The sequence below is a fragment of the Mustela lutreola genome, chromosome 6 (genome assembly GCF_030435805.1).
Source record: "Mustela lutreola isolate mMusLut2 chromosome 6, mMusLut2.pri, whole genome shotgun sequence".
NCBI lineage: Eukaryota > Metazoa > Chordata > Mammalia > Carnivora > Mustelidae > Mustela > Mustela lutreola.
In genome coordinates, this window is record NC_081295.1 from 62,879,995 (window position 1) to 62,894,590 (window position 14,596).

General features: G+C 36.6%; 1 protein-coding gene across 1 annotated transcript in view; it reads left to right on the forward strand.

The window, feature by feature from the left end:
- Window positions 1–8,880: 8,880 nt before the first annotated feature.
- TXLNB (taxilin beta) overlaps window positions 8,881–14,596 on the forward strand; it is a 67,333-nt gene continuing 61,617 nt past the window's right edge. Inside the window, exons 1-2 of the mRNA XM_059177406.1 lie at window positions 8,881–9,023; window positions 11,278–11,721. Of these exons, the coding sequence (XP_059033389.1) occupies window positions 11,292–11,721 (430 nt within the window). The 5' untranslated portion in view covers window positions 8,881–9,023; window positions 11,278–11,291. The remainder of the gene's footprint in view (window positions 9,024–11,277; window positions 11,722–14,596) is intronic.

A 14,596-nucleotide genomic window follows, 5' to 3' on the forward strand; every position in this document is an offset into this window, starting at 1 on the left:
AAAAGCCCAGGGCCAGACGGCTTCCCGGGGGAATTCTACCAAACATTTAAAGAAGAACTAATTCCTATTCTCCTGAAACTGTTCCAAAAAATAGAAATGGAAGGAAAACTTCCAAACTCATTTTATGAGGCCAGCATCACCTTGATCCCAAAACCAGACAAGGATCCCACCAAAAAAGAGAGCTATAGACCAATATCCTTGATGAACACAGATGCGAAAATACTCAACAAAATACTAGCCAATAGGATTCAACAGTACATTAAAAAGATTATTCACCACGACCAAGTGGGATTTATTCCAGGGCTACAAGGTTGGTTCAACATCCGCAAATCAGTCAATGTGATACAACACATCAATAAAAGAAAGAACAAAAACCATATGATACTCTCAATAGATGCTGAAAAAGCATTTGACAAAGTACTTTATCTATTTTTATCTTTATATTTTTTTAGTAGGCTCCACACCCATTGTGAGCTTGAATTCAGAACCCTGAGATCAAGACCCAAGATCAATAGTCAGACACCCAACTGCCTGAGCCAATCAGGCACACCCCATCATGTTTTTAATGCTTTAGCAAAACTCTCTTAGATACCTATGAGAAAGGCAAGTAGGAATTTGTCCTTTCCAGATACCATGATTCCATCTGGCCACAGTCCAGGTTGAACGTAGGACCACCACGACATACAAAGCTGGGGAGACCCTTTAGTTTCATTGATGACCCCTGGGGTTAAACAACAAGCCAGCTCTGACAGGATCCAACTACAGTTTGGCACCATTACTGATTAATTAAATTCTGAATGGATATTGAATGGGTTCCACTAAATGATTTAAAAATGAATAGAAGAGGTGAGGTGCTTCCTTCCCAGTCCTTGAAACTGAACTAAGGAGCACAAACGGTAAATGAATCTAGACTCTAGACTAGGAAAACGAGTCACATAAAAGATTATTAAGAGCTGAAAAGGCTCTTAAAGATTAGATAGGCAGATAAACAAACTCAGTTAATGGTCTGACTCCAAAACAATAAAGCCTAGGCATCCCATACCACAAAAGGGACGTAGGGAGGAGACATAATAAGGAGGATAGAAAAGTGTCAGTGGTCTAAGCATTTGCTCACTCAGTCCTATCCCGCTGATCACCTCTGACATTCTCAGGGTCTATGTTGTTCTAGATCCTATCAAAACCACATCAAATTATTGTGGAGAAAAAGGCTACATACTTAGAATTTAAAAATAGGTCCAGACTTTCTAAGAAGAACTACATTGCAAGAAGGAAGGAGAAGAGAACTCACCAGCTTATAACTAGGTGACCACCACACCCCTATTTTTTAACACATCAAAATGACAGGCTTTTCTTAAACACAAGTTCAACCTTAAACCCTTTCTGAGAATTGCTCTGTAATCAGCAGGGGAAAGGGTGCTTTATGACACTCAGGTAGGGGAAAGAAGAACTCATGACCCTCACAGAGGAGAATCAAAAGAACCTTTGATACTAAACAGAGAAAAGAAAAATGAACCTTGTAGTCATTAGTTACCGAACCTCAAAAAAGAGTTTTTGAAAGACAAGCCTTTGTCAAACCTTTGAAAGGAGGCACAATTGCTTGGGGTAAAACACATGGATCTATCATTTTGGAAGACTTTATTCCTTTCTTTAATACTTGACAAGTAGTGCTGTCTTATTAGGAAGGGCTGTTTTGTTTTGTTTTGTTTTCACCAAAATGTCATCTACCTAGCAGCAGGTCAGGTGGCTCTGGACAAAACCCCTGAATTCAAGGGAGAAGGCAAGATGATCTGTGAGGTTCCTTCCCTTGCCAAGATTCTACAGATGCCACAGAAATCATCAAATCCCAGAACAAGAAGGAATGAGAAGAGGGGAAATGTTGGGAGGGGGGATATACCTGACAGGGAGTCACAGCCCCAAACCACTGGTGGCTTGGCAATCTTAAAGATGGGATCATCAGCAATTGGTATTTTCAATCTGTATCATTGCCTTCTTGTTGCCATTAATTTAGTGACCACAGTTCTTTTAAATGGGATGTATAGCCCGAGTTTTCTGTAGGGAACATGAGTCAGAGGAAGTGGGACACCAAAAGTTATGACGCCTCTGGAGTTCAGGAGCATCTGTCCCCACAGTTATGTTATGAATATTCAAATGTCAGCAGTATTTTCCTATTGGTCTGCATCAATAAACAGACACTTACCTGAGGAACATCCTGGAACTCTGCTGGGCAAATCGCTGATGACACATGTTTTAGACAGGACAAAGGAGAAAAATGTCTCCATGCTTCAACCATGTGTCCTTCAAGCAGGCACTCAGAGGCTGGAATGGTAAAGCCCATTTCAGGACAATGTCATTGCTGCAGCCCTTGGCAGCTATTAAAATTCAGTTTTACCCTCAGTGGACACATTCTAAATGAATAAGACAACACAAAGCCCCATGCTCCCAGATCTCTACTATACTCAGCAATTTGGTAAAGAGGGGGCTTTTCAAAGATGAGAGAACCAAAATTATACATGTGACAGACTTCATTCTGACCTTCCTTGAACAAAATATTGACACAAGCCAAATCTCCCTTGTACAGTGCATGCAGCAAAATCTTGTTAATTCAGATTAAACAGAGAATCAGTGTAAAGAAGCTTACTCTAAAATGTATCTGCATTATTTATAAGAAGAAATTCATGATTAAATTATTATCATGAAAAAAAATTTAAGTGTAATCAAATAAGGCTATTGAAGAAGTGGAGCTCTTTCCAAGCACAAGTGTAGCACCCAATATTTATGCAAATTTCAAATGATTTATTTTATTCATGAAAGCTAGTTCACATTGCCCTTTCTAGAGATAATCCTGTTTGGTTAATTCTTGTTTAGAAGTAATAAAACCAAAGTCTTTTCATAGGCTGTAAATCATAATTTTCACTTCTGGAGACCAACTGTACACAAGAAGTACAAATTAAAGAGGCATCACCACAAAAATCGAACATTGTAATTTGTTGCATAGGTTTTTGTATTTAGACTTATTGGAAATTATTTCTGTTGACCACAATCCTGCATTTTCTCCTTTTCCAGAAACACAGAGGTGTTGTCTGGTGAGTAGGAACAGAATGTACAAAGATTTGCTTCTCACCCCAAGAAAGTCTAATTCAGGCCAAGTATATACCATGACCAAGATATAATATAATAAGTTCTCACATTTAACCTTGCTTCTATATAGCAACAATTTCAAAATGCTATTAGTGTAGAAAATATTAATTTCCATTTCATGGGTTTCACTTCAACATGTCATTATTTGAATCAGTTTACATAGATTACGTGTTCATTATATAGACCATATTTACTATGTTGGTCTCAAAACAACCATATAAAATAGGAAGTCCCAGTTTACAGAGAAGAAAATTGAAGCTGAAGAAGTTAAAATATAGTCTAAGGGGGCACCTGGCTGGCTTAGTCTGAAGAGCATGAAACTTTTTATATCAGTGTTATAAATTCAAGCCCTATACTGGGCAAGGAACCTACTTAAAATAAATAAATAAAAAATATATAGTCTAAGTAAAAGATAGATCTGGAATTCATATGCAACTGCCTGAGTTTCACACTTATAATCTTAATTATTAAATGATTTCTATTTCTCTTAAATTCACAGTAAAGAACTATAGAATTAATAAATGCATATTTGATAAAGGTCTTAAATGAGTCATTTCATCTAATTTTCCTGCACCCCATGCAGAAGTTTCTTCTTCAGTATATCTAAAAGAAAGAAAAATCAAGGCTTTATGAGATATTTCTGGTACTGAAGCTTTTGATTTTGGCTGCTAGTTCATTTCATCATTGGACAACTGTGATGGTTAAATAGATCTTCCTGACTCCAAGATGGCTTTATAAAAATCTTTCTGATCTCTTTTTCCTCTAAAATTCTATAGCAAACAAGAACAAGACATAAAAACTTATAACACCAATGAAACCAGAAAAATTGAATCCATAAACCCCAAACCATAATGAATGAGGACTAGAACAAAAGACAGAATGGTAAATAATGGTAATAATAATAAATAAATAATAATAAATAATGGTAAATAATCGAACAGAAAAAGGATGCTTAACGGAAATGGGTTAGTGAGCTGAGGGAAAGGTAGCAGGAGAGTTAGAAACAAATAATTTTCCTGGTAGACTTTGAAAAGACTAAAGAATTTGAGGTTAATACTCAGCAAATAGAGGTACTATCAAAAGTAGTAGTAGGGCTGGGTTGTTTTGTTTTGTTTTGTTGGGTTTTACTCTTTGTTTTTTTTTTTAATATTTTATTTATTTATTTGATAGAGATCACAAGTAGGCAGAGAGGCAGGCAGAGAGAGAGGGAAGAAGCAGGCTCGCTGCCGAGCAGAGAGCCCTTTGCGGGGCTCGATCCCAGGACCCTGAGATCATGACCTGAGCTGAAGGCAGAGGCCTTAACCCACTGAGCCACCCAGGCGCCCCACTCTTTGGTTTTTAATTAAGGGAATGAACAGTCAAACCCAAGGGTCCACAATCCCACCTCACAAAGTAAAGTAACTTCTCTCCACCTTTTCAGGATACATAAGGATTGTTCTCTGGGGAAGCTTAACCAGAAAGACTCTCTGTTCAGGGATATGAGGCCCAGAGGAGGAAGAAGGTGAGCAACAATGATAAAGGGGGAAAGAAGTTAAAGTTATTAGTCTCTAGATTTAAAAACCCAATACAATAAATGAAAAAGATGCTCATCAAATTTTATCATTGTGAAACTTCAGAATATAAGGGATAAAGAGAAGATTCTAAAGGTACCACAAAGAGAAAAAAAGAAAAAAGAATCATACAAGAGATCAAGAATAAAAATGACTCCACTTTCAAGAAAAAAAAAAAACTGGAAACCTAAAAAAACAAGGGAATGAGCCTTTAAAAATTCAATAAATATGTAAAAAAAAAGTTTTATTAAAAAAAGGGGGTTTGCTTGTTTGTTTACATTTTGTAAAAAAGTTTACATCTAGCCAAGCAATCAAGTAAGTATAATGGTAGCAAAAAAGGTATTTGAGACATACAAAGTCCCCCATAAATGCTTTCTCAGAAATCCAGCATACAATATGTTTCACTAAATGAGGAAGTATAACATGAAAGAGGAAGAATGGGAATCAGGAAACAAGAGAGAAATAAAGGGAATTCCCAGGATGACATCAGGGGAAGTGCTAGGACCACAGCTGTGCAGCAAGCCAAGACTGTGCGCCAAATTAGGCTATAGCAAGAAGTCAAGTCTCTGGGGATGTTTGTATGTGGGGGTGATATCTCCAAGAATATACTAGAATGTATAAATTGTCTGAGAGGTTTTACCTTGGACAAAATTGCTTAGCAAGGCATTTTACAGAACTTTTGTGCAGTTTGGGGAATACAGAGTACTCTCAATACTAAATAAATGAAAAGAAAAGGTAATCATTAACTCCAGGAAAAACTAAAAGTTACAAAAGAATGGAATTATATATAATCACCGTGCTTTACCCAATTTAGCAGTGAACATATTTCAACAATGAAAATATAGAATATTAATATGAGTTATATTTTATGAAGAAAACGAGGGAAATGGGGTATAGTTAAAATCTTGATTATTATGGGAAGACAGTAGGTAATGTCAAAAACTGACAAGCTGACAGGCAACAATCTAAGTGCCTTATTTATAAAGGAAAAAGTAAACCACAAAAGAAATACCTGTGTTGGTTTAATATTACTATCCCTGGGGAACATGACAAGGTTGAAGGAACAGGGTGGAGAGAGGGACAAGGGATTATTGTTTCTTGTGATAAACTTTTTGTATTGGTATTAGAAATTAGACTTTATATTTTCTTATACCATTTGCATAAAAATTAAAATGTTATTTTCCCAAAAAAATCCTTACAACAGCTCAAAGGAAAATCACTGAGTTCTGGGGTATCTAAGTGGCTCAGTCAGTGAAGTGTCAGACTCTTGATTTTTTAGCTCAGGTTATGATCAAGCCCTGTGTCAGGCTCTGTGCTCAGTAGGGAGACGGATTGAGATTCTCTCTCTCCCACTCCCCTCTCCTTCTGCCTCACCCACTTCACTCACAACAATAAATAAATAAATCTTTAAAAAAAAAGGTAAAATACTATTATTAATTTATTAAGTAAGACCCATAATAATAATACTATTATTATTAACTAATTAATTAAGGCCCAATTCTTTGGGCCTCTACCATGCTACAGATGGGTTCTAGAGAGCTACAAGTTTGTGTGTTTGTATTCATTTCAATAATAATTGAAAATGTATAAGTCTGTCCCGGATCACCTAGATAACTGGCATTTGGTGCCATCACTATCACGTGTGTATCTATCAACTTAGCTCGAAGTACTGCAACTTTTTTTTAAGTTTTTATTTCAATTCCAGTTAGTTAACATATAGTGTAATATTAGTTTCAGGTGTATAATATTGTCACTCAGCACTTCCATACAACACCCTTGCTTACCACAAGTACACTCTTAATTCCCATCACTTATTTAACCCATCCCCCCACCTCCCCTCTGGTAACCATCAGTTTGGTCTCTACAATTAAGAGTCTGTTTCTTGGTTTGCCTCTCTCTTTCTTTCTCTCCCCCCACCCCCTGCTCTGTTCATGTTTTTTGCTTTATATATTCCACATATGAGTGGAATCATATGGTATTTGTCTTTCACTGACTGACTTATTTCACTGAGCATCATACTTTCTAGCTCCATTCATGTCATTGTAAATAGTAAGATTTCATTTCTTTTTTGTGGCTGAGTAATATTCCATTCTTTTTTATTTTTTTTTTCTCAGATCTAGGGTTAGGATTAGGGTTAGGGTTATGGCCAGGGTGAGAGTATTCAAGTAGCATTACTTTAATAATAGCAAGAAAGTAAGAAAGAGCTATAAATGATACATTCGTATCAAAGGAAGTCCAGTTGAAATGATAACAGGTAATGTGTATGAAAACTATGTAACCATGTGGATGGACCAAGTGTTGAAGAAATCAAGTCATTTCATAAGGCACACTCTAAAAGAGTATCATAAACTCAAGAGGACCAGCAAGCAGTACCATATTCATGTTGCAAGTAGCAATTTGGGTTCAGCAAATATTACCTGTCACATAAAAGTAATATTTATTTGAATAGTCCATATTTTTTTTGTTGGGCTTTTAAAATAATATATATTTAAAATTTGTATCATATAATAACTATAAGCAGAAGTTTATATCTATTTTTACATTAGTACATATTGATACAATCGATAATAAAATAACTTATTTCAATCATGGTAAGTTTTCTTTTTTCCTTTATTAATTTCAATAGTAAATTATTCTGCTAATCCATACATTACTTAAATTTGAGAACGGACTTACTTTTTGTATTCATTGATATATCTAACTATATCTGTTTAATGCACTCCAGTGTGCCACCCATTTGTGGCCCTCACCAAGGACACATTAATTTAGAAAGAAGTACTTTTTTCTCTCACCCATTTTAGTTTACCAACCCTATCATCAAATGATGCGTATTGTTGGGAACAGTTATCTATATATAACTTATACCTCCCCTGAACTCAGAGAAAGGTGTGAGAAATTGGGGATGGAATATTTTAGTTCTTCTTTACTACTGTAACAATTTACCATGAATCTAGCAGCTTTAAAACAACACAAATTTATTGTTTTACAGTTTTGGAGGTAAGAACTCCACAATGGGTTTCACTGAACTAGAATCAGGTGTCAGCAGAATTGCATTCCTTCTGGAGGATCTAGAGAATAATCCACTTTCTTCCTTCTCCTAGCTTCTAGAAATTTCCCAAATCCCTATTTCTGGTCCCACATCACTCTGACCTCTTTTGGAGTCCTTTTCTGACTCTGACCCTCCACTTCCCTCTTTTATCTTTAAGGACCCTTGTGATTACAACAGGGCCCACCCAGATAATTATGGATAATCCCTCATCTCAAGATCCTTGGTTTAATCATATATGCATAGTCTCAATGTCTCTTTCATCTTGTAAAGGAACATATTACCAGTTCCTGGGATTAGGATATGGACATCTCTCTGGTGGCATTATTCTGCATACCACAATGGGTGTCATTATGCCAAGCCAGTCCCAAGAGCAGGAAGTCTGATGGAGGACCCATGTTCTCTAGAAACAGAAGGAAAAGGGCATGGATGTAAGGTAAGAGAAAGGGGCATTTTAGGGTGAATGAAGAGAAGGTTCTTTTCCTGAGAAGGACTAAGGAGCAAATTGAAGACATAAGAGGGATGGAAAAACTTGGAAGAGCAGCTGGTGGAAAAGGCTCCAACTCAGGAAGAAAGAGTGACTACCTCCCCAAGGGCTTATCTGCGATGTGAAGGCGGTAACATGCTTAAGGTGTGGGATGTGAGGCCAATTACACCAGTTACCATGTTTCTGAAGATGCCACCAAACCCAGCCCCAAGAGAGCCACCTCGACTAGAATTTCAAACTTTACAAAAACAACCAAAGACATCAGAATTCAAGTAGTTCTCCCACCTCCTTTTTTTATGCCATTGGATTCCCCCCTGCCAAGATTCCTATGAGAAATCTGATGCTAATTAGACTTGCATAAGAAGGGGAAAAAAAGAAGATGAATCATGGACCACACTGGAAATAAACTAAGAAATAAGAAAATACGATCTCTGCCCAAAAGAACAGTGAAAAATTATACTTACAGAGGAGCCTATAGTGAGAGTTTTAATTTTTTAAAGGACAAAACATGGAGAGTCTGATATGACCTACCAGCTGCTTCTCTTTCCTCAGATACTTGCCCAGGAGGCAGCTACTGAAAGTTGGTGTATTTCTCTCTTGCTGTGTCATACACTGTTCCTTTCCTTCCCCACCCCCTCCCTGCTCTCCTGTCGCTTTGGTGCCTGTGAGTGTGTGTGTCGTTTCTCTCTCCTGTGTTAAGAACACAGCTGCCTGCCGTTCTCCGGCTGGCTGTCGCAGCTTCTCTGACTAGCTTTTCGCAGCCTCCTGCCTCTCCTCTTTCCGCTTAGCTCCTTGTCTTCTGGTAAGTGTGACAAACACTCCTCCAAGCCCTGTAAGAAGTTGCAGGGTGCGGTTTGTGGTGTTCGAAACTTGCAACTTTGAGATTGCCCGTGAACTGTGCAAGAACTTTCCATTGTTTTATTTATAATTGAAATGTGTTACTCAGGAAGGTATGTGGGTGATAATCTGCTGGATTCCCCATACAAGTGAAAAAATCTCAAAGAAGGAAAAAAAAAGCAATAAAGTGTATTAAGAAGATAAAATTTAGAAATAATTTCTTGCTGCTAATTAATTAATATGGTAAGGAACAATTTAAAAGTAGCGGAATTCTTTGACCTTTTTTTTTTTTCTTTTTGTTGATTTATCTTGAGGCTACTTTTAGGAATTGAATTGTCTTGTGGTTTACAAAGATTCCGTTATTCTGTTTTAAAGTAAATGTGGGCTATGAGTTTAAAGGACATCCATGGAATTAATATTAAAAACACCATTGGCTGTGGCCTCTGAGGAATGAAGAATAAATCAAATACAACCCAACTTTTGCAGTTAGACTAGCCATACTAAAACTCCTGTGGAAAGTCAGTTTTAAATTCATTGCTTTGAAGTTGGGTTGACTTTAGATTTTATTTCATCCTCAGAAGCCTCCCTAACACTTTAAAACCCACATATGTATTTAAGCCAGTACATGTTTACTGCTTTTAGTTTTGATTTTAAAAGGATTCTCTTCCCTTGATTCGCAAAGAAGAAGGGCTAAATGCCATGGCTCCTTTTAGAGGAGCTTAAAATAACTTCTGGCTGGACAGCAGGTGCCATGTATCTTTCTCCGATTTTAGGGGAGGGTAAGTTATATATAGATGAGTGTACCCAGCAAGTAGGGGTCAGGATAAAGAAATGCCAGTGACGGAAACAATAAGGCTGTTTACTGCATCGTTTAATCATAAAGTTGGTGCATTCAAGTGGCCAAGAGAAAGAAGTACTTCCTTCAAAGTGAATGAGTACTTAAGTGGGCGGCCTAGGACTGTAGGTTGAATTTTCCATTCTTGCTGGAGTCCAAGCACTTGACAGCGCCTGCCCTGAGAACAAAAGAGGAAGCTATGCAGTATGGGGAACAGTATGTTTTGTTTTTCCTCTCAGGCCACTACAACAGCAAAACCTGTGCATTATGAGAACCCCATCATATTTTTATGCTGTTAATTAGCAGCATGACCATTAAGCACCATTTACAAATAAAATGCACCATCACTTAAAGGCCTAGGTCAACTCTATTGCAACCCGAGAAATGGAGATAGCCAGAAATCCTGGAATTCTTTGACTCAGCTTGGACTTCAGCCCCTATTTTCAAAGAGGCCATATTATATGGATTATTTCTCAAGTTCATTCCCTCCCTATTCATTAAACATTGCTATTTCTTAAAAATTACAGTTATCCTAGAGCTTCTTGACTGAGAAAAAAAAGAGTTGTACTCTTTTTCTTTTCCTAAAAGAAATTCAGTTTTTATATTGGAACAAAAAAGTATTATAGAAATTCAATAAATTATTATCTTGACCATCACCATGGTTCCCAACTAGTTTGTTGGTTAATTATTCCCTTCCTCCATTCTCCATTTTATTCCAAAAATGAAGCTAGTTTGAACCTCAGAAAACATATTTTATTGATGGATAATTATGTGTTGCTCATTTGAAAAAGGAAAATACTTGAAAAACAAGAAAGTATTTCCTGTATATAGTATAATAATTCATTTATATCAATGTACTCATATTTATCAAATCTTCACTTATGAATTAGAATAGAGTTTAGGACTGCTGTTGTTATGAGTGCTTTTAGTAAGCTCTGTGGCTCTTGTATTAAATGTTTTAACTTTGAAATAAAATAACACCACTTTAAACATTTTAAACACCACTTTAAACATTTAAGACATCTCTGTACTTACAATGACCATAAGTCTACATAGAATAATGTAAGAGAGGGGTAACACAAGTTGGCTTAAGCAATATGATAAATATAAAATGAAAAACAATATCTTGAATTATTCCATTAATGTCAGTGAAAGGAATTTCTACTGGAATTAAAGACCAAAACCAAAAATGTGCTAATAGTGTGAATTGCTTTGGAAAAATGTCTCCCACTGTTTTTACCTAACTAATTGCAACATCAAGGGTTTGTGAAAGTACATTCATTTTATGTTAGAAATTGTAATTAGTAGGTGGCTTTTGGGAATATCCATACCTTTTACATATAACTGGGTTAACTATATAAAACTTGACTATGCTTACCACTAGATACTATTCCCAGTATGGAGGTGAATCACTCTGTACAGCTCTCAGGAGAACCCCAGTCAACACCTCCAGGGGACAGTTCATCATTACTGAGTCAAAATGGCCTGGAGAAGCAAGATGATAAGGATTCCTCAACCACACTCCAAACAACGGAGGATAAGGCAGGTGTGCAGTCTGAACAGGGAGTTCAAGATATCTCTGAGGAACTAAATCGACAACTGGAAGACATCATTAACACCTATGGGTCTGCTACTGAAAAAGAGGGTCCCGCCAAGGCAAAGGAGCCACCTGAGAACATAGAACCACTGGACAATGAGGATTTGGACGGTGATGAGGCCACTGAAGAGATGGAGAGAGAACACTTGTCTTCTGGAGAACCAACCACAACCAAAGAGCCTGTCAGCAATAAAGAGCAAAAATTGGAAAAGAAAATCCTTAAAGGACTAGGCAAGTAGTTATGTTCTAATGCATGACTTTCCTTTGATGATTCCTTCATCAGGAAGGGGCACTTCCTCCAACCTTTACTAAAAGCCGCATCTCATTTTTGGATTACTGTAACAGCTTCCTGTAGGGTCTCCCTACACTTCCTTTGCTATACTTGGTGCTTAGCCGCATCCTCTCAAAAGAGAAGTGAACTTTTGAACATGTTACTCACCTACCCTGTTTCCCCAGTGGTTTCTCACTGTTCTTAGGACAAAGACTAAAATTCTTAACATGGTCTCTCAGGCCCTAATGGTCTAACCCAAATTAGTCTCCCTAGCTTTACCTCCCATCACTCTACACAGCATCTGCTTCCTGGACTCTCTGCCCCTATCCCCATCACCACTACTACTGACTAATGGCTAATCATTCTGATCTTCTCTATCAGTGGTTTGAACACAGCATGCTCTATCCACAAAGCCCACATATATCCTATTTTCTCTACCTAGAAATCCCTACATGTTCAGCCCTTTGGGCACTTAACTTAGCATTTAGTTCACAATTCAAGTGGCATTTTCTTAGCCCAACTCTAGATAAGGTCTTCTTGTTTTCCATTTCTGTTGTATCTTGTATCTTTCCTTCTGAGCATTTAGCAGTATATGAGAATGTTACTTTTTGTGATATTTGCTTAATGCATGTCTTCCCTTTCCCTAGCTGGTTTTAGCTCAAGAACAGGGACTGTGTGTGTATTCAGACATCACTGAATGCCTAGTGTTTAAGATAGTGGATGACACATGCCAGGTGATCAATAAATATTTGTTATAAGGATGAACGAACAAGTAAATGAAAGGGAAATTGCTTAAATCAAAGCTAGTGGAATCTGGATTTAAACAAAATATAAATATAGAGATTGTTTATATGTAAAATGATTACCAGATTGCTGAGTTGTATGTTCTATTACTATATAAAATATTTTTTATTTCACAAAACTCTTCAAAAGGTATCAATTATAGAATGTCAAAAATTGCAGAAAATATTTTTATTCTCATTAGTTTATTGATTCAGCAAATATGTATTAATACCTCATCTTTATGAGGTACTGTACTAAGTAAACAAAGATGAATAAATCATCAAGACCCTTTGGTTAAGGAGCTATAAGCATGAAGAGAAAAACCTTGTTTTTCTAATTGTAATTGTAATCTAATATGTTTTATAGGATACTGCTAAGAACAGGCATGGGAAAATTTTAGGTGACCATGTGGGATTTTACACCAAAAATGGCTGTGAAAGAAAGATGAGTTAATTTATTTGCTAGGTTGAAAGCATGTTACTGTACATAGGAGAACACCTCTGCCTGTCTTCCTTGGTGAATTTCACTGTGACACTCTGTACAAATACCACTTTCTATATGGTACATTCACAGACATGCTCAGTAAGGGTTAGCATCACCTTTCTTACTTCTCCATTAAATTTTCTGCATCAATCATTTGTTTATATACCTGCCTCCCAAGGGAGGTAGAAAATCTATCGGGAGCAGCTATAATGTCTTACTCATTTCTTGAAGATAGTGTGGCAAAGTGAAAGGTCATGGGCGCTGGAGTCAGAACTGGGTTTAGATTCCAATAACCAGGTATCTATAAATCCCAAAATATGTCTGCTGGCGTGGGATATCACTACCTTACTTAAAACCCATTGTGGGCAATGTTTTCAAGAAGGGCTAAAAGACACATTTAAATAGGACATTTGACTCACCCAACATAAAGAATAAAATAACCCAAATAATACTTTAAAAATATCTACCAAGTTGCAAAGTGCAAGACTGGAATCACTCAAGGGTTCTGGATATTTGGGAAAGAGAATGAAGTTGCTCTATGTTCAAAAGCTGTTTTTCCTTATCTAGCCAAGGCATTTCAGAAACGTCCATTTGTATTAGCCATCATTAAGCTTCCCATAAGACAGTACAAAATCACATCATGGAGGGTTATGATTTCAAGTGTTCCTAATGGAAAATTCTTTTTGCTTTATCACTTTATAATTATTTCTACAGAGGAATATGTATGTGTTGTATTGAGGGGATATGAAAAAAAGTAGGGGTAAAATTAAAGATGACCAACTGTGGTTTCTTCTCTGTCTTCCATGAGTTATTTCAGAATCTATAGTGATGATCTAATTACCCGATTATCAAAAGAACTGTAGAGAAAGAAAACATTCCACAACTCTAATTCCACCACTCTCTCCAAGTTACCAGATTTCAACTGAATGTTTGATCAGAACCAATGTTTGTGAAGCCAGTGACCACTTGTGTCCACCCTAACTACATGTGTCTCTGAACACCATTGGAATATTCTTCTAGGCACTGTAATGTTTCAGCTACATTATGGCTTAAACATTTTTAGGCTGATCGAAATATATAACCACCATTTTAAACATGATTTCAGCTACCTATAAGTAAGTAGCTTTAACAGACTTCCTAGCTGTTGATCGTCTAGACCAGTAGTTTTCAAACTTAACTGTGCATTAGAACCAAATACAGAATTTATGAAAAATGCTGTTCCTGAGCACAGAAATTCAGAATTGGGAGGATTTGAGTGGAACCAAAGCACCAAGGGCAATTTTTATATAGACTGCAGAAACAATGATTCTTCTGTTTCAGAAAGTTCTTCTTCCACCCTTTTGAAGAAAAAGTGAAGTGCTGATGGTGGTCTTCTTTAGAATCTATTTGTACCTTTTATAGAATTTTAATAAATCATTTTACCAGCACCTGAAAATATATCCTTAGATTTTGCTTAGCTACTTGATCAAAGATGAGTCTTCCATTATTTCATGTTTATCCGATAATATCTGCTTTATTGGTATTTTTTTTTTTTTACTTTTTTTTTTTTTTTTGCCTTTGAATTTTTTT